Source organism: Cnephaeus nilssonii, assembly GCF_951640355.1.
Source record: "Cnephaeus nilssonii genome assembly, chromosome: 7".
In the NCBI taxonomy this organism is placed as follows: Eukaryota; Metazoa; Chordata; class Mammalia; order Chiroptera; family Vespertilionidae; genus Cnephaeus; species Cnephaeus nilssonii.
The window spans coordinates 58,005,179-58,026,245 of NC_137078.1; the positions used below are offsets into that span (position 1 = coordinate 58,005,179).

Here is a 21,067-nt window from a genome sequence, read left to right on the forward strand (position 1 = left end):
AATTGTGAAGAAAATATATATACATAAAAATATTTACATAATGTAATATTTACCAATAATATTAATATTTAATATTACATAAAAATATTTACATAATGTAATATTTACCAATATTTACTAATACTGTGGTCGGCAAACTCATTAGTCAACAGAGCCAAATATCAACAGTACAACAATTGAAATGTCTTTTGAGAGCCAAATTTTTTAAACTTAAACTTCTTCTAACGCCACTTCTTCAAAATAGACTCGCCCACGCCGTGGTATTTTGTGGAAGAGCCATACTCAAGGGGCCAAAGAGCCGCAGTTTGCTGACCACGGAACTATTAGAGTAAGTTAGCAGAAAATTAGTAAAGATATAAGAGATCTGAGCAGCACTATTGTTACCATAGTTAGCTAAATATTAATAAGAATAAAGCAAGAGGAATTGGACATTGCTAAACCTAATGGGCTGAGACACTGAGCCTGTTTGCTTCACCAGGAAGCTATAGCTTAACAACCCTCCCTTCCCCCATGTAGAGAGCAGCCCACCCTCCCACCAACAATATGCACAAAGGATTATAATACAACATGACCAAGTGAGGTTTACCCTAGGAATGAAAGGTTGGTTTAATATTTAAAAAAATCAGTCAATGTAATTCATCACGTCAATAGACAACAACAGCAACACTCAACCCCAGACATTATTTCAATTAGCGGAAAAAAGAAATGGGTAAATTCCAGCAATTATCATGATATAATTTCTCAGCAACAGAGGAATAAAATGGAGTTTTCAGCTTGGAAAACAAAACCTGTGGGGAAAAACACACACAATACCTTACATAATACCTAATAATAAAACAAGAATGCTTTCTTTGTAAGATGAGGAACAAGACAAGAATGTCTACTCTCACCAGTTGAATGCACAAATTATGCTGAAATTTCTACCTATTCCATTAAAACAAGGGGAAAAAAAGGTATAGATATTAGAAAGAAAGAAGTAAAACTATGTTAATCTGTAGATGACATGATTGTCTACATAGAAAATCCTTAGAAAAAAAACATACTAGAAATAATAAGGTTGCAGGATACAAGATAAATATACAAAATCAACTGAACTTGCATATGCTGGCAACAAGCAATAGAAAATTGAAGTTTAAAAAGCAATCTTATTTAAAATAATAGAAAAAACTATAAAATCCTATGGAAAAATCTGACAAAATATGTGTAAGATTTGTACCCTGAAAACAAAATATTTCTGATAGAAATGAAAGAAGAGCTAAATAAATTCAGAGATATATACCATATTTATGACTTGGCTTCAAATCTGTCAATTCTGCCCATTCAACTCAGTATCAATCAAATTCCAGCAGATAATTTTTCTTAGAAATTGACAGGCTGGTTCTAAAATTTATATGTAAATGCAAAGAATCTCAAATAGACAAAAGAAATGGAAAAAGAAGAATAAAGTTGGAGGACTTACTTTAACTGATTTTGGGGCTTATTATAAAGCTACATTTATCAAGACAAAGTATTATTGGTATAAAGAAGACATTTAGATCAATACAATAGAATACAGAGTCCAGAGGTAGAGACACAGATACAGAGTCAATTGGTTTTTGAAAAAGGTATAAAAAAATTCAGTGGAAAAGGATAATCTTTTTAAACAAATGATGTTGGAACAACTGTAAAGAAAATTAACCTGGACTTTTACCTCACACCATAAGCAAAAATTAACTCAAAATGGATAATAGATCTAAAGGTAAGAGATAAAATTATAGAACTTCTTGAAGAAAACATGGACCTTGAATTCGGCAGATTTGTTAAAAATGACACAAGAAGTAGCAACTGTAAAAGAAAAATATAATACACTGACACAAGATGCTTTGTCTTTCCTGAATACCAAGAAGCTTTTCATACATTCTCCATTAGTCTGGCAATGTTTTTAAGTGAGGTAGATTTAATCCTCTTCCCTTGCCACTCTACACAAAGAATTATTATTTCACCATGCTTGGTGAAATAATTTCTCTATCAGTGTAATGTTAAAATATCTTAGTTAAAACTGTAAAAGTACAGCTAAAATAAAGAAGCATAATCTCATATGCCCATATATCCATGTGAGGAGAGTAGAAAATATATTCTTAGATTAAAAACAAAAACAAAATAATGTTAGAGAGGAGTTACTAAAAATAACCCAGAGTCCAAAGGTGTGAACAATACTTTCTAAAAGACCCAAGAGGGTGACACACTTCTTTGAACACTAACATAGTCTCGGAATGCAGTAACAGAAATTCAATGATCACTGCCCTTTGCGCTGATCAGATCTCATCTATAGGACGTGTCCACGTCTGTGTACACATTTCAGGACAACCCAGAAACTCGGGGCTTTACCTACTTGCAGAGGGCATCTAGAGAGCATACCCTGACATGTTGTGGAAAGTCAAATATAGAATTGTAGTCTCCAAAGAGGCATAAGAGGTGTAAAAAGAAAATATTAGAACCGTTACTTATAATTACTTTCTTCTTAAAAATTAAATTATTAAGTTTAAGATGTCTTTCTATATGGGTTGACAAGAGTGCATTTCTATATTTGACATGTATGTGATATATATACTGTATATATTGGGGCTCTGTTCAAAATTTCTTTCACTGATAGGGGTCCATAATCCAAAAGTAAATATATAAAAGGAGACCATTGGTCTGGAGAATAGAAGACAGGAAAAAAAACAAAGATGACTAAGATTTCATGTTACTTGTCTTCAAATAGTAGAAGGCTTATCTTATGGAAAAATGGATTTATTCTGTGTTTCTTCAGAGGGAGAACTAGAATAAGTGACTAAAGGATGTGGGAATTACCATCTAATATAAAGAAAAGCCTTCTAGTAATTAAATTTGTCAAACCAGGGAATAGGCTGCCTTGGGAAATAGTGAGCTTCTTAGGCTTCAATTAGCCAAGACATAACAAGGATATATCTATACCATTAAAATTGCAGAAGACTGCATAATAGACGGAGCCAGAAAACCTCTAAAGCTGCTGCTTACACATAAATAGTTGATGAGAATATGAAGTACTTAACATGAATATCTATACTAAAAAAAGGGTAATATGCTAATTAGACCGGGAGACCTTCCAGGAGACCTTCTGGATGTCCTTCCGGACAAAGCCATGGTGGCGGGGCCGAGGCAGAGGCTGTTAGGGGCAATCAGGCCATGAGGGGAGGGTAGTTGGGGGTTATCAGGCCAGCAGGGGGTGCAGTTGGGGGCGATCAGGCCAGCAGGAGGGGCAGTTGGGGGTGAGCAGGCCGGCGGGAGGGGGGGGCAGTTGGGGTCGATCAGGCTGGTGGGGGGGGGCAGTTGGGGGCAATCAGGCTGGCGGGGGCGTGGCAGTTGGGGGCAATCAGGCAGGCGGGGAGGGGGCAGTTAGGGGTGATCAGGCCAGAAGGGCGGTGCTGTTGGGGGAGATCAGGCCAGCAGGCAGAATGGTTAGGGGCGATCAGGCAGGCAGGCAGGTGAGCGGTTAGAAGCCAGTGGTCCCGGATTGTGAAAGCATGTCTGACTGCCGGTTTAGGCCCGATCCCACAGCGGGGATCCTCCGAGGGGTCCCAGATTGGAGAGGGTGCAGGCCGGGCTGAGGGACCACTAGTTTTTGTATAATGAAGAATTAAATGGTCCTCATGCCTGGTTCTTGAGAGAAAAATTCAATCTTTGGAATGTTCCCAATGACAAGAGTATCTGTGTTATGCTAATGAGGTAACTCTAGGTGGGCCCCTAAATAGTTTCAGAATAGGGGCTGGTCATACCAAAAAGACCAACCAGTGATGAGAGGTCTGGGTCTTTAGCCATGTGATATCAGCCAGACCTCCTGACCTCCAGAGAGGATTGAGTTCAATAAGATGGCCAAATACACCTACCTACAAATGAAACCCCAATAAAAACCCTGGACGTCGTATTTAGTTCAGCAGAGATCCCTGGTTGGTGAATAGACTGAAGTGCTGGGAGAGTAATGTGCCCTGATTCCATGAAAGCTGTATTCAAGACCTTCCCACACCTAGCCCTAGGTGTCTCTTCATTTGGCTGTTCCTGAGTTATATCCTTGATAACAAAACTGTAATCATAAGTTCTGTGAGTTGTTCTAGCAATTTATCAAACCTGAGGGGTCATAGGAACACCCAAATTTATTTATTTATTTATTTTTATTAGGAAATGGCCTTTATTTTTTATTATTTTTTTATATTTAATAAATCTTTATTATTCAGATTATTACAATTGTTTCCCCTTTTTTACCCCCATATCTCCCCTCCACCCGGTTCCCACCCCCCCCTTCTGCCCTTACCTCCCCCCCACTGTCCTTATCCATAGGTGTACGATTTTTGTCCAGTCTCTTCCCATATCCCCCATACAGACACCCCTTTCCCCCTGAGAATTATCAATCCATTCCAATTCTATGCTCCTGATTCTATTATGTTCACCAGTTTATTCTGTTCCTCATATTTTTAATTCACTTGACTTTTAGATTGACTTGTTGATAGATATTTGTTGTTCATAATTTTTATCTTTACTTTTTTCTTCTTTTTTCTCTTTTTAAAGAATACCTTTCAGCATTTCATATAATACTGGTTTGGTGGTGATGAACTCCTTTAGCTTTTTCTTATCTGTGAAGCTCTTTATCTGCCCTTCAATTCTGAATGATAACTTTGCTGGGTAGAGTAGACTTGGTTGTAGTTTCTTGCTATTCATCACTTTGAATATTTCTTGCCACTCCTGTCTGGCCTGCATAGTTTCTGTTGAGAAATCAGCTGATAATCGTATGGGTGCTCCCTTGTAAGTAACTGTTTTTCTCTTGCTGCTTGTAAGATTCTCTCTTTGTCTTTTGCCCTTGGCATTTTAATTATGATGTGTCTTGGTATGGTCCTCTTTGGATTCCTTTTGCTTGGGGTTCTGTGCACTTCCTGGACTTGTAAGTCTATTTATTTCACCAGGTGGGGGAAGTTTTCGGTTATTATTTCTTCAAATAGGTTTTCAGTGTCTTGCTCTCTCTCTTCTTCTGGCACCCCCATAATTCTGATGTTGGTACACCTGAAGTTGTCCCAGAGGCTTCTTACACTATCTTCAACTTTCTGAATTCTCTTCTCTTCTTGCTTCTCTGGAGGAGTGTCCTTTGCCTCTTTGATTCCAAATCTTTGACTTGATTCTTGCGTTCCTCTAGTCTGCTGTTGGGTTTCTATATAATATTTTTAATTTCCGTCAATGTATATTTAATTTCTAGTTGGTCCTTTTTCATATCCTCGAGGGTCTCATTAAATTTATCGGCCTTTTCCATGCAATTCTTGAAAAACCTTATAACCGTGGTTTTGAACTCTATGTCCATTCATTTGTTCTCCTCCATTTCTTCTGTTTGTGATCTGTTTCCTTGCCTCCTCATTTTCACTGCTTCCCTGCATTGGTAGGGTAGCTTTGTGTACTAGGTGTCCTATTGGTTCAACGGGTCAGCCTCCCAGTTACCTGAGGTGAACACTCTTGGTGCACCCCTTTGTGGACTGTGTGTATAGCCTTGTTGTAGTTAAGTCTTGATTGTTGTTGGTGTCACTGGGAGGAACTGATCTCCAGGCCAATTGGCTGTGAGGACCCGCTGTGTCTATAACGGAAGAATTGCTGTGCTGGAGACACGTTTATGGGGCAGGACTTTTCCAGTAGGGCTTTGGTGCTCACTGAGTCTGCCTCTTGAATGTGTCCCTTATGCGAGTAGTTGAAATCTGGTGTCGTCGCACACAGACCACTAGATACACTCACTTCTGGATCTCCAATGGGGTGCAGGTCAGCTACTGTCTGAGGTCACCCAGCAGGCGCTACAGCAAGAACTACAGTTTTCTCCTCCTTGCTTGGGGTTTGGCGGTTTTGGAGCAGTCTGACTGGAGCTGCAGTTTATTTGGTTAAGCTTCCACAGAACAGGCCATTTATATGCAAAAGCCGCTGTGTGGAGCCTGGGCGGGTTTGTAGAATGTGCAGGGTGGGGTCTCAGGGCAGGGTGGGGTCTCAGGGTGGGGCGGGGTCTCAGGGCGTCACTAGGCTAGGGCGTGGCAAACGGTGATGGCTGCCGTCAGCCATCTCTGCCTTTCCGCGTTTCCAAGTCCCTGCATCCCGTGCTCCAGCACAGTAAACAATGATTGCTGGGCACACCTCTGCAAAAAAGTCACTCTCACTTTCCAACCCGATGGCTGAGAGTCCAGCTTCTCCCTGTAGGTGTCTGGGTTCCCCGCGTGTCCCCAGAAATTGGATTTCAGAGTTATCGGGAGCTTGTCTCCCTTGGGGTTGAAAAAAAGCCGCGCGCCCAGTCACCCACCACCAGCCTGATTCTCGCGCCTCCGTACCTCAGCTTTTCAGCATTTGTGCTCCTTTTTCTTTCCTTCTTAGTTGTGAATCATTCACTCAGCCAGCTTTCCTGTGGTTCTGGGTGGTAGACGTTTTATCTTTTAGTTGTATTTTTGAAATTGTTGTGCGAGGCGGCAGTTTAGTTGTTTAACTTTGCCGCCATCTTGGTTCTCCCGGAACACCCAAATTTATAGTCACTTGGTCAGAAGTGCAGGGCCTGGGGACCCCTGAATTTGTGGCTGGAATGTGAAATTTGGGGCAGATGTGTTGGGGATTAAGCCCTTAACTTACAGGGTTTAGGTGAACTCTGGGTAGTCAGTGCTAGAAATGAACTGCAGTCCACTAGTTGGTGTAAGACCAGTGAAGGGTTAAAACTGAATAAACATATTTTCTCTAAATATTTTACTCTAAAAATTAGTGTTGAATATAGGAATTCACTCCCTCAAACTGCTCAAATACACATTTGTGTATGTAGTTGTTCATTTCAGAAGGTAAGCAAGCTCTTATCAGAGAAAGAATACTAAATAAGTACTAGTAGATATTTCATGTATATGATAATGATTTAAGATTTCCATATTGCTTGGAAAATAATGTTTTTTTGTCATTTTCTACAAAATGAAACAATTTCACAAAAATAAAGCTCAAAGAGGAAATAGACCTTTAATACTTCTCAATAAAGTAATTATGCTAGAAATATTACAAAGAAGAATATCATATCCTTTATTGATATAGTTGATAACAATGTAGTATATTAATATCTGGTCTATAAATTCATGTCAACTGGGAGCTAATCTGAAGATTTAATCTTTAACATTTGTTAATGGTTAAAAAAAATTAGGAACACATAAGCAGACTGTATCCACCAAAAAGAGCCAAAACATATTATCACCTCAGATCATTAATTAAAATTCATTGAAAAGTCCTAGAAAATTAATTATTTCTGGACTAATTTAAATGTGTTTTTTTTTCATGTAAAACAGCACAATTAACTTCATGCCATCATTCTAAATTTAATCAGCACACGGTGCTTACCTGGTTTAACAGCTCGCCCGCAGAGTTGGGGTTGTAGAAGAACCTGTAACATGGCAGGATTGTTTAAACTCTTCATAATTTGTACAGGATTTGGCTCTGGAAGTAAGCCCTTCTGATTACTGTGCATCTTCAATGAATACAGAAATAGGAAACATTAGAACAAGGATAAGTATAAAAGTATAAAAGATTACATTTTAAAGGTCTTCTTCCAGAAATTCTCATTCATCTGATAATATTTTGTGATAAGCACAATTTGCTTTGTATTATACATTTGTTGTATACATTCAACCAGAGTTCATAATTATGTTACACTCTACTACACAGCTCATACTAAAATCCTCACGGAATATCTCAGTTAAATACAAATTAGCTTTAAGAAGACTAACAATTTAGTAAGATAAATCTCTTTACAAGTAGAAAGATGCCAAGGAGATCTGAATTTATAACAGGAAGATAACTTGTTGACAAAATATGAATGTTCTGATACCACAGAAGAGCTTCACTATAATGTTGATCAAAAGTGTAATAATGTGGGTTGCTTTACATAACAACATGTTCTTTATAAAGGTCTTGATTTCCTTACTTAATCCTCTAGTAAGGGAAAAAAAGATGGACTGGCCTTACATATATGTAATTGAAATTGTTTACATAACATGAAATTGTTTTTTGTTTTAAAAGCCAGCCTGATAGATAAGGATATTGGTATTGTGTTACAAAAGGAAAACTGTTAGCCATCAAAAAATGGAGAACTGACAATGACAGCTGGAATCCCTCTTCAAACACTTAAAAGCATAACAGATTTTAATTGGCAACATGAAGCGAGGACAAGTAGTTACAAAGAATAACCAATAAGAAATACTGGGTATGAAAAACATGACTGTAAAAAAAAAAAAAAGCAGCCCTCGCTTGCTATATACTTGTCATTATTCTAAGTATTTTACATGGATTATATCACTAAATCCTGCAAAACAACTCTACAGGGTTGGTATTACAAACCCTATTATATAGATGAGGATAACAAAGAAACTCATACAGCATTATCCTTAACCTCTGACCTGTGCTGTAACAGATAGGTAAACAGGTTAAATAGAATACATGTGACTGAAAAACAAAATAGTGACCTGAAAGAGCAGTTCAAAGAATGTTTCCAAAGACATCAGCAAAGGGTAAAAAAGGGGGAAAATGAAAACAAGTAAGACAAACCATGGGAATGGAAAATGGAAACAAAACAAAAGCAACACACAAGGCAATGAAGAGGCTGGAAGTGCCCACCTACATAAAACAGAAATCCCTGAAGGAGAAAACAAAGAAGGAAATCTTTGAAGATATAATGGCTGAAAATTTCCCATTATTAAAAAAAATTAAAGATCACAGATGAAAGGGGGTGCATGGTGTTCCAAATCCTATATAATAAAAGTGCAGTATGCAAATTGTCCCTTTGACCAGGAGTTCGGCCAGGGGGCAGGGCCAGCCAGGATAAGGGAGAGAGGCCCCAGCCGGCAGCTGGCAGCCATTAGGTACGCTAGTAAGATATATAAGAAGAAAACACATCTAGTCACATTTTTTGATGTGAAAGTTAAGAACATTAAAGTCAAAATAAAAATGCTAAAAGCTTTCTGTAAGGAAGAAGATATTTCCAAGAAACAAGAAGTAGATTAATATCTTCTCTCTCAAAGCAATAGCCCTGGATTCAAGAAGGCAACAAATTAATATTTTCAAAGTGCTTCAGGAAAAGAAATTTAAATCAATATTTTTATATCCAGCCAAGTTATTTCTTAAATATGTGAAAAAATAAGAATATTCACAGCCATACAAATTTTCAAAAGTTTTATTCTCTGAAAATGAAAACCGAGAAGCAATAAACACAAGGCGATATTGCATAATGGATGGAAATTAAGGTATGCAATATCATCATTAACACGTTAAGCGCCATGTCAGTCACCGGTGACTGAAATGGAAAGGAAGACAAAACAGGCTTGGCATTTAACGTGTTAATTTCAATCTTGCATACAAAGCCAGGACCATAAAAACAAAACAAAACAAATGTATGGAACATGACTGACAGAATAAGGAGAAAGAAAAATCAACAACTATCTATCTATCTATCTATCTATCTATCTATCTATCTATCTATGGCTAATATGCAAAGTGTCCCCTCAGGAGTTTGACCGGGAGACTGGGAGTTCGATCGCTTGCTATGACGTGCGCTGACTACCAGGGGGTGGTGTGGAACAAAGGAAGGCCCCGGCCAGCAGCCAGAAGGAAGGGCCTGGCTGGCAGCTGAAGGCCCCGACCGGCCCTGATTGCGGGCCAGGCCTAGGGACCCTACCCATGCACGAATTTCATGCACCGGGCCTCTAGCATATCATAACTTCTAATACATTCCTCTCAGACACTGACAAACAGGCAAAAAAATAATTAAAGATATGGAAGATCTGAGTAACAATAAGCTCAAACTAATACTTATAAGCACACAGGTGTGTAAATATATCTTTATAACCCACAAACATAAAGGACACATTGTTTTGGGGTATACATGGCACAGTCTCAAAAATCAACAATGCACCAAGCCACAAAAGAAACCACGATATCCCTTTCCCCCAAATCTAACTTCGTTGCATTGTGGTCAGAGACTACATTCTCTGACCACAATGCAACGAAGTTAGAAATTTATATCAGAAGAATAGCTTTTAAAAATTCCTAAGTGGCTATAAACTGAAAAAAACAACAACTAATTAAGCTTTTAGTTTAAAAGGAACTCATAAAAATTTGAGACATTAATAATCTAAAATTTATGATGCACAGTTATTTAAAAGGAAACTTGCTTTAAATTCATTCATCAGAAAACATCTAGATTGAAAACAAAGGCACTCAGCATTGATATCAATAAAAATGGACGGGAAAGAGTCAACCCAAAAAAGAAACAAAAATATTATAAAGACAAGGGCAGAAATATTCAAAAGACAGAAATAATGAACAAAACAAGAGCTGTTTCTTTGAAGAGATGAAACAGAGAAATCTCTTACAAGACTTATCATGAATAAAAAATAAAATGCAAGTAAATAAAATGCACAACAAAAACAAAGAGATAGACACGACAAATTTTAAAAATAATAAATTATTAGAAAAAACTGTTGCAATAAGTTTGAAAACTTAGACAAAATGGATAAGCTTGTAGAATGGAATCAAATGCCAAATATGGCAAAGAAAGGAAATAATAAAATATCTAAATATTCATAGAAGTAACTTAAGTGGTAATCAATAATTTCCCTCTAGAAGAGGCTCAAAGACTAGGTCTACATATTCTCATAGATTAGACTTGTTAAACTTTCAAACAATAGATAACCATATTTTATACAAGTTTATCCATAAATAGAAACAGGGAGGAGAAAAAATATTTAAATCAGTAAATGAGATCAGTGTTCTATTGATTCCAAAATTAAGTAAGGATGATTCAAAAACTTTTAAGCATTTTTCACTTATGAGCATATTTGCATATATACCAAATTAAATATTATCTAATCAATGCATTGGAAAAAAATAATTATCAACTAAGGTTTATAGCACAAGGATGGTTTAACATTAGAAAATCTATCAATGTGATTCAGCACATTACTAAATTTAGGGAGAAATCACATGTTATTTCAATAGTTGTGGAACTACTCTGATAAAATTCAGTACCTATTATGATATTTTTTAAATCTCAGAAAACTTGTTAAAGGATATGTATGAAGAAGCTATAGAAAATATCAATGTAATACATTACTTTTGAGAGAAAAATTTAAGTTTCTCACGATCATTGATATAATTTGTTTTAAATTTTTATTTACATTTTTTATTGATTGATTTTTAGTGAGAGAGAGGGAGGGAGGGAGGGGGTGGAAAAAGTGAAAGAGAGAAACATCGATTTGTTGTTCCACTTCTTTATGCATTAATTGGTTGATTCTTGTATGCGCCCTGACCAGGGATGGGACCTGCCACATTGGTGTATTGGGACAAAGCTCTAACCAACTGAGTACCCAGCCAGGGCTCAGGAATTTGAGCTTATGCATCATTAAAGAATATTAAGCAAGAGAAGGACACAATCGGACTTGAGGGTGAGAAAGACCACTCTTGTGGCACTGTAGAGGAAGGATCATATGGACAGAAGAATTACATGGTGCTCATGCAGGCATTATTCTAACCATCAAGGTGAGAAAAGATGAGATCCTGAGTAAAGTAACAAAGACACTAACAAGTCTCAAGGATTAAGAGATAGGAAGTGCAACTGGAAGAATTTGCTAACATTTTTAACATTTTTATCTGGGGAGTAGATGAGGGAGACCAATCATGATTAACTAAATTTTTGGTTCAGATAGTTTTAGTTTTGGATGAACTAATGCCATATGTAGATATTACAAAGCACCAAACATCAAGTCCCGGAGAAAAACAGGTGTTTGGGAAGAGAAATGTTGAAACTGAAGTATTTATGTAACTTAAAAGTGGGATGTCTAATCATCATCTGGAAATATAGATTTAGTTCTAAGAGTAATTTGGTCCAAAATATATATGCTTAAAAGTAATAATTGCCTGGCAATAACTAAAGCCATTGGAGTATTTAAAAGGAAAAACTATGAGAAGGTCAAATACAGATGTCTACTGACCCTGACCCTGAGAGAAAAAGACAGAGCGAGGGGAGGAGCAGTTAGGAAAACACGGGTATAGCAGAATTCAAGGTCGCAGAGGGTTTTAAGTATTGCAGAGTCCAAGCAATGATGACTAAAAAGTACCTATGAGGCCCGAATATTAAGAAACCCCTGTTAATCTCCCTGAGAACAAATTCACTTGAATAGTGGAGGTGAAACTGCACTGCACTGGGCTGAGAGGGAAATGGGAAATGTAGAAATGGTGACAGTGAGGGGGGCTACCTGCTCCAGACGCTCCGACTGGGAAGGAAAATAAGATGAAGGCCAGTATCTGGATAAAAAAAAATGTTAAAGGAAAAGATGTGAGCAGATGGGATGGAGCTAGTGGAGCCACAAGTGAAAATAAGTAGAATGACGAGGATCAAGACCCTTGAGGGCAGGGGACAGGGCATGAGCCCCTGCTGTGGCAGGAGGAAGCGCAGCCCCTCCTCCAGGAGAGCAGGGACTGTCTGCTCTGTTCACTAAACACAGCTCATAGTGCCTGGCATGGAGCAAGTGCCCAATAAGCAACTGTGGAATGAACGTTACTGAAGAGAAAAAGAAGTGGGGAAAAAAAGTGGGGCACATTTGCAGGGGGAGTATGAGAAAAGTTGAAAGAACGAGTCCAACACATGACCCTGAGACTTCTAAAATAAAAGCCATGATCACCTGATAGAAAGCAGGTTTGAGGCAGCTGCTGTGGAAAATGGAAAGGCGCCGCTGATGAGAGATGAGCTGAAGTTGTGCAGTAGGACCAGCTATGCTAGTAAATGTCATACATTTGTAGAGGCATCAAGACATCTAGTTGTTTTTCTCCAAGAAGACACAGCACAGAAGTAGGTATCTCTTAGGTTCAACAGAGACAATTTAACCAAAGGCAATGAAACCGATAGTGAAAGCATGGCTGGAGTGATGAATTATGCAGAGGAGAATGTGAAAATGACAGAAGAACCTAAAAGAGGAAGCACAAACTAAGGAAAAGGGGAGAAGGGGTCGGGACCAGAGGTGAGGTCAAGAATAAGAAGATGAGGGAACGAGATGTGAGACTAACAACAATCTCCTAACTGTTCCTCCCTCCCCTAACATCCTCTCTCCAGTTCATCTACGAACCACTTTCAGAGTCATCTGTTGATGGCTTAACTCTGCTCCTGTCACTACCTTATGTATATACTTTATAAATTCCCCACTGCTCATCAAATGCAATCTAAATACTTTGAGTGCTCAATAGTGCTGCCTGATTTGACATCAACCAACCATTTCACCACACATCTCTTTATTCACTCAGTCCAGTAGACCTCTTACCACTCTTCAAGCAGGCAAATTCAATTCATACTACTGCTCGAAAGGTTTGTTTCACCTAGAATTTGACCACCCTCTCTCCCTCCTTAGGGTTGCCAGATTTAGCAAGTAAAAATATAGCATGCCCAGTTAAATCTGGGTTTCAGATAAACAATGAATAAATTTTTAATATAAGTATCTCACACAAAAGCTGTATTTATCTGGCAATCCTACCTTCCACCCCTATCAACACATTTCAAACTCATGCTTTAATGTCACACTCAAATATTACCTTTGTCATGACGTTTTCCCGGATCCCTTCACCTAGAAAGTGTATTCCTTCATTCAGTCAACAAACATTTACTATGCTAAGTGCTAGGAGTAAAAACTGTGAAGGCCCAGCTGGTATAGATCAGTGGTTGAATATCAGACCTATGAACCAGGAGGTCATAGTTCGATTCCCAATCCCCAGTGGGAGGATGTCCGGGAGGCAGCCAATCAATGACTCTCTCTCATCATTGATGTTTCTCTCTCTCTCTCCCTTCCTCTCTGAAATCAATAAAAATATATTTTAAAAAAACAACAACTGTGGCCCGGCCAGTGTGGCTCAGTGGTTGAGTATCGACCTATGCACCAGGAGGTCACGGTTAGATTCCTGGTCAGAGCACATGCCCGGGTTTTGGGCTCGATTCCAAGTAGGGGGCATGCAGGAGGCAGTTGATCAATGATTTCTCATCATTGATGTTTCTTTCTCTCTTCCCCCCTCTCCCTTCCTCTCTGAAATCAATAAAATGTATTTTAAAAAACTGTGAAGGAGGAAGTCTATCTGCATGGAACTTCAACTGCAGAAGCAGAGGGAGAGTAAGGAGACAGTTACAACAGAGGTAGCTACAATGTGCTGTGTGAGCAAACAGGACGCACACAGCTTCTACTATTTGTACTCTGGATACTTATGAACACTTTGGAAAAAAGAAAGGCACGTTATACTAAAAATTTAGAGCAGAACAGGAACTCAAATATTTGCTGAATGAATTATACGCCTTAAAAAAATGTCCTAAGATGAATACACTTGACAAAACAATTTCTTCTTTTGTAATGACCCTTGGCTTGATTACACAGATTCCATTCACCAATTTTTTAAAAGGAGTATCTTTATAGAGCAGAAAGATAATAAAGGTCCAATCAGTGGTAGTCTGGATAGATTTTTAAAATGTTAGATTTTTTAATGTGTTAATAAAGAACAACAAACTTACCACGCGTTGAGCTGCTATCAACGCGGCTAACGTACTTCGCCCGGGGGCTCCTGGGGCGCAGAAGGAAACTTGCACTTTGCAACCCTTGATGGTCATGCCGTCAGCGGCTTGCTGAACCTCCTCAGCATGCTCTGCAGTGTCATATTCAACCACTGCAAAGCCACCAACGTAACTACCTTCATCCTGTGCAAGCTGACGTAACACGTTTTATTAAAAGGGAATTCTATCATTTAGTTAGAATTCAAATCCTATGGTTTTCAAATTCAAGAACAAATGTATCAGAGCATGATACTGGTGAGAAAGTGTGTTCTTTCAAAAAAAAATTACTAGTTGATTAGATGCAGTACTTCTGGAAGACAGGATAATAAACAAAGATTCTGTCATTTCTTTTGAATTCTTTGATTTTCTAATTTTACAAGTTAAAGCCCAAATGATAATATCCCCTATGTATTAAGAAATGTATACAACTGATAATTTATAAGAAAATATGAGGACACAGTAATATAAACCTCCTGTAAATAAATTCACCAGATACATAAATAATGAAACATACTAAAACAATTACTGAACTACATATCTATGTAAAATAAAGTTTGTACCATCAAGAGAAGAAAAGTAGGAGGAACCACATTCAACTTTTATTTCAATATTTTAGGCAAATCCCAGAAATTTGGTCAAGTATACCAAAACAAACCTTATTTGCAAAAACTGTGCCCCAGATTTATTAAAAATAACATATGCAACATATAATCTTTACTTCTGAATGGGCCCTAAATAAGACTCCTAAAATGCAGAACTTAATTTGTTTCCAGTCACCCACCTGTAAGAGTGTAAAGGAAGATATTAAAGTCCTGGATCTGTAAAGACTGGTACAAAGAGCAAAAATAAGAGCAAAATATGATACTAAAAAGTTTCTAAGTTTTAACTTTTCTGAATTATCTTCAACACATTCACACGAGAAAGTAATCAACGAGATAAAATTCGGCTGGGTATGTCTTTGTGAAGACACATGAACCACACTTCTATGTGGATTTGGCACCTCATAAGTTCATATTACAATTAAATAATTTCTAGTTTATTTTCTCTTATTTTTGAAGCTTAACTTCTACTTTCTTGCATAGTACACAAAATTTTTATTTTTCCTTCATATTCTCCCTTCCTTTTTAATTTTTTCCCATTGATTTTTAGAGAGAGTAGAAGGGAGGTGGAGGGTGGGGACAGAAGGGCAGGAGAGAGAGAAAGAGATAGAGACAGAGAGAGAAACAACAATGTGAGAGAGATACAGTGATTGGTTGCCTCCTGAACATACCGAGACCAGGGCCAGGATCATTGCTGCAACCCAGGTATGTGCCCTTGACTGGAAATCAAACCCACAACCCATCGGTGCTCGGGCCAACACTAACAACTGAGCAAGCAATACTGGCCAGGGCTCTTCCTTCCTTTTAAAATTGTCCGCTTATGTTTTCTTCTCTGTAAAAATGTTTCCTAGTCACATGGGAGAAAGGGAAAAAAAGTCTACCTCTTCCAAACATTTCTCCCACAACCCCATTCCTCTTACAATCCAAACCAGATCTCAAAATCAGATCTGTAAAAGCCATTAGTCTCTTTGGTCTCATTTGATTACAAGGTAAGAGACTGTGTCTTCAATATAGTCCGTGTCAACCTACCACACAAAAGAGCTTGAATTTAACAGATCCACTGATAAAAGTATCAAAAAGTTGTTTTTATTAATCTCTAACATTTTGTACTATTCCTGGTTTATTATGATAACCGTCATGCCTACATAAATTATACCATTTTAAATCTTTCCAAAGACAAAAATCACCCAAGTCCATGGCATAGGTAGTTTTAGAGGAGAATAATTCAGTTCAATATGAGAGCCACTCAAATATACAAATGGTCTGACTTGTGATCTAGTTAATTTTCCATTATCTTGAAACATTTTGACAGAAGCTAAGTGGTCATGCACAAATATTATAACAAATGGTTTTCTACAAGATGGCAAGCTAGACTAGATAACCTCTCAGGTCCCTTTGACTCTGGGATTCAGAACTCAAATGCATTTTGTGATAAATGGCTTTTCCCTCTCATTTGTATCAAAGGCCTCAACTTAAGCTACAAAGAATTATGTATGGCCACAGGATATTACTATACAATTCTTAGTATCAAGATTAGTAAATCGATAAGACAACTTTTCATAACTGGTCAGAGATTTAATTAAAAATTTGTCACAAAATTTTATAAAGCTCTTGGGGTGCTTTCTTTGCCGTTTATTATATTGGGATTGGGGGATTAGAAATTTAAGTAAGATGGTAGCATGAATCATATATATGTATATATACATATGTATTATGTATATACTAGAGGCCCGGTGCACGAAATTCGTGCACGGAGGGGGGGTGTCCCTCAGCCTAGCCTGCACCCTCTCCAATCTGGGACTGCAGTCGGACATCCCTCTCACAATCCGGGACTGCTAGCTCCAAACCACTTGCCTGCCTGCCTGATAGCCCCCTAACCACTCCCCTGCCGGCCTGATTGATGCCTAACTGCTCCCCTGCTGGCATGATCATCCCCAACTGCCTTCCCCTGTGGGGCGGAGGGGTCTGAGGGACTCCGGCTGGATGAGGCTGGGCTGAGGGGACTGGGGGACTCTGGCTGGATAAGGCAGGGCTGAGAGGACTGGGGGACTCTGGCTGGATGAGGCAGGGCTGAGGGGACTGGGGGACTGAGGCTGGATGAGGTGGGCTGAGGGGACTGGGGGACTCTGGCTGGATGAGGTGCACAGCGCCTGCCATCCCCCAGAGGGGCTGAGGGGACTGGGTGCTGCCATCTTGTGGCTCTGGGCGCCGCTATTTTGTGAGGACATGGCAGTCAATTAGCATATTCCCTCTTTATTGGCTGTGGGCACTGCCATCTTGTGAGGGTGTGACAGCAATTAGCATATTCCCTCTTTATTAGATAGGACGTATTTATGCATATATATGATTATACAATAACAGACTCTAAAGTTCCTACTGCAATTATAGAGACTCAACAAATATATGACTAAAGAAAAAGGGAGAAATAAGAAAAGAAGGGAAAAGTTCACCAGCTGCTATCTTACATGTGTAAGGAAAGAAGTTATATATAGCATGCATTTTTTTCTATTTAGTCTAACATATTTAATTTTATTATGATAAAGGGCTTGAAAATTTTACCAGTAGTTGTCAGTTTTCAGGATCTTTTCTAAATGGCTCACTTACCATGACCCCATTAAGACAAAATTATATGTTCTCTTTAAACCTCATTATACTTTTCTAGCTTCCATTATATCACTTTTCATACAGGATTTACAATGATTAGATTACTTGTCAGTCTCTTCTACAAAATTGTGAGGTATTGAAAGAGTATCTTTCTATTATCTATATTTCTGACATTTAGCAATATAGTATCTGGCATAGAGAAGGTGATAAATAACATTTGGATGAGGGAATGAATCAATGGATGAATGGTGTAATGAACGGATGACATGAGGTGAATAAGTGATGGATTTGCTAATACATACTTAACTATATAACAGTATAGTTTGCCCATCAACCAAAGGAATTGATTTAAAATTTACAATGACATTAAAATCTTCATTATAGACTAAAGTAGAATTAGATTATCCATCGTGATATTCACATAGGTATAATAAATTTGTGAGTGCATGCAGAATAGATACAAAACAGATATTTAAAAATGTTTCTAATGATATCTTAAGGATACATACCTGGCAAAACACAGGTTTATGGGTACTGGAGAAAAATTGCAACAGCTCCTCAGAATCTCTGTAGTCAGTAGGGAGTTTATCTATACAAAGGCACTTAGAATGAATGAGCTCTGCGGCCAATAGATTAACATCCATCCATTGTGCAAAGAGAGCTGATGCCCCCAACTGTTTGCCCAATAGCTCCAATCTAGCCTTTGCAGCAAAGTCCTTTTTCATGTATTCCACAAATCCATAGCCTTTGGAATGGCCAGTGACTTCACTGTAGACCAGAAAACATCTCTCAATGTTTCCATACGCACGAACAAGTTCTTCAAACTCTTCTAATGTAAAAGAAGTGGGCAAGTTGGTGATACACAGCAAAGCATCTGTTGGCTGGAGCTGGACTATTAAGTCTTTTCCTCGAAAAGAATATTGATGAAACATCTGAATTGCATTCTGGGCTTGTTCCCCATTCAATAAGGTAACAAATGCTGGAAGATAAAATAAATGAGTTTTCTAAGCCTATGTTTTCAAACTTTTGTGACTATGACTAACAGTAAGAAATACATTTTGTGTCTGTGACAGTACACACATCCTCTAATAAAATGGTAATATGCAAATTAACCATCACTCCGCTACATAAGCCACGCCCACCAGCCAATCAGGGCGAGTATGCAAATTAACCCACATCCAAGATGGCTATAGCCACAGAGAGCAAGGTTTCCCAGGTAACAGAGCAAGCCAAGCTTTCCATAGCCGTTGCAGGCCTAAGCCTCCACTCAAGCTACAAAGTTTCAATTATAGAAGGTAAACAAATTCAAACAAATGGCGGCAGAATGGAGCTTGAGAGAGCAGGCCAGGGTTGCTGGCAGCAACAGGGGAAGCAAAGCTTTCCGCACACCCTGGCCGGGCTCACCCGCTTAAGGCTACAAAATTTCAATTGTAGAAGGTGAATTAACTGCCACAGAAATGGCTGCCGCCCCAGGCTACAAAGTTTCAATTGTAGAAGGAAAATAAATTCCAGATACCAGGGCCTCCACTTGGGTTGCCAGGGGGCGTGGCCGGCCTGCAAACCACCACAGGCCCCTTGCTCAGGCCGCCCCACACCCCAAGGGAACACCCACCCTTATCTGTGACACCCTTCAGGGCAAACCAGCTGGCCCCCACCCGTGCACCAAGCCTCTATCCTATCTAATAAAAGAGTAATATACAGATTGATCATCACTGCAACACACAATATAGCTGCCCCCATGTGGTCAAAGATCCTGCCCCCATGTGGACACAAGATGGCCACTACAAGATGGCCAGCAGGAGAGGGCAGTTGGGAGGCACCCGGCCTGCAAGGGAGGGCAGTTGTGAGGGACCAGGCCTGCAAGGGAGGGCAGTTGAGAGGGACCAGGCTTGCAAGGGAGGGCAGTTGGAGGTGAGCAACCCTGCAGGAGAGGGCAGTTAGGGGTGACCAGGCTGGCAGAGGAGGGAAGTTGGGGGCAAACAGGCTGGCAGGGGAGCAGTTAAGCATCAACCAGGCTGGCAGCGGAGTGGTTAGGGGGTGATCAGGCTGGCAGGCAGAAGCGGTTAGGGGCAATCAGGAAGGCAGGCAGGCAAGCAGTTGGGAGCCAGCAGTCCTGGATTGTGAGAGGGATGTCCGACTGCCCGTTTAGGTCCGATCCCACCAGGATCGGGCCTAAACGGGCAGTCGGACATCCCTCCAGGAGTCCCAGATTGGAGAGGGTACAGGCTGGGCTGAGGGACAACCCCCCGCCGTGCACGAATTTCGTGCACCGGGCTTCTAGTACATATATATTTCTGAAACAAAAGTATCAGGAAGTAATACTATTACCCTATGCAAAGCACTCAAATATTTTCTGTTTCATTGTATTCTTTAATGCTGACACCCCCACTAAAATAATACCATGACCAGTAACTCAAGTTAAAAATATGATGCACCCTCCCGCAAAAATCCCCTTTCAGAGACTTCAATCACTCCACTATTAAGGACTTTTGAAGTTGTCCAACAGCTCGCTGGTACTTGGTTCATGTTTCTTCTTCTCGCTCTCTTTTTCATTTTAGAGAGTTCTTACCTCTATCAATTCAGATTCAGTAATCTTTTCTTCTGCAACATCTATTCTGCTGTTAATCCCACCTACTGTATTTTTTTTAAAAAAAAACTCCAACATTGTAGTTTTCATCTCTAGGAATCTGATTTGGTATTTTTCAATATCTTCCATATCTCCACTAAACATATTCGATCTTTACTATAATTTCTTGTACAGATGGAACATTGTTGTAAAAACTGTTTTCCATTTTCATTAATTCTTTTGTTTAAATTCTAAGTCATTTTGATTGATTTTTGTCCTTATTATGGGTTGTATTTTCCTGCTCCTTTACTATGTTTGGTAACTTTTTATTTCATGCCAGACACTATAAATGTTACCTAGTTGGGTGCTGGATGTTTTTGTCTTTCTATAAATATTCTTAAGTTTTATTTCTAGGGTGTAGTTGAGTTACTAGGAAACAGTTTGATCTTTTCGGGTCTCAGTTTTAAATTTTGTTAGGTAAGACTAGAGTTGATTTTCTTGACTCTTGAGACAAGACCCTTCTGAATACTCCTCCCAATGCACCATGAATTATAAGGATGGGAATAGCACTATTCCTGGCCCTGTGTGAGCTGTGAAGATTGTTACCACTAATCCCTTTGCCAATATTTAGTAACAATGAAATTGTACATAACATATGACCCAGTAATTTACTTGTGGAGAAATAGT

At 38.9% G+C, this 21,067-nt stretch overlaps 1 protein-coding gene across 6 annotated transcripts in view; it reads right to left on the minus strand.

Moving 5' to 3' along the window:
• Positions 1-21,067, minus strand: part of RAVER2 (ribonucleoprotein, PTB binding 2) — an 86,579-nt gene that overhangs the window by 38,998 nt on the left and 26,514 nt on the right. For all 6 annotated transcript variants that reach the window (XR_013813782.1, XM_079777015.1, XM_079777013.1 and 3 more), the window contains exons 3-5: positions 18,324-18,793; positions 14,573-14,764; positions 7,378-7,504 (exon numbers count right to left, since the gene is read on the minus strand). Coding sequence is in view for 5 of the 6 variants with exons in the window: in XM_079777015.1 (XP_079633141.1) it covers positions 7,378-7,504; positions 14,573-14,764; positions 18,324-18,793 (789 nt within the window). In the remaining variant the exon portion in view is untranslated. The remainder of the gene's footprint in view (positions 1-7,377; positions 7,505-14,572; positions 14,765-18,323; positions 18,794-21,067) is intronic.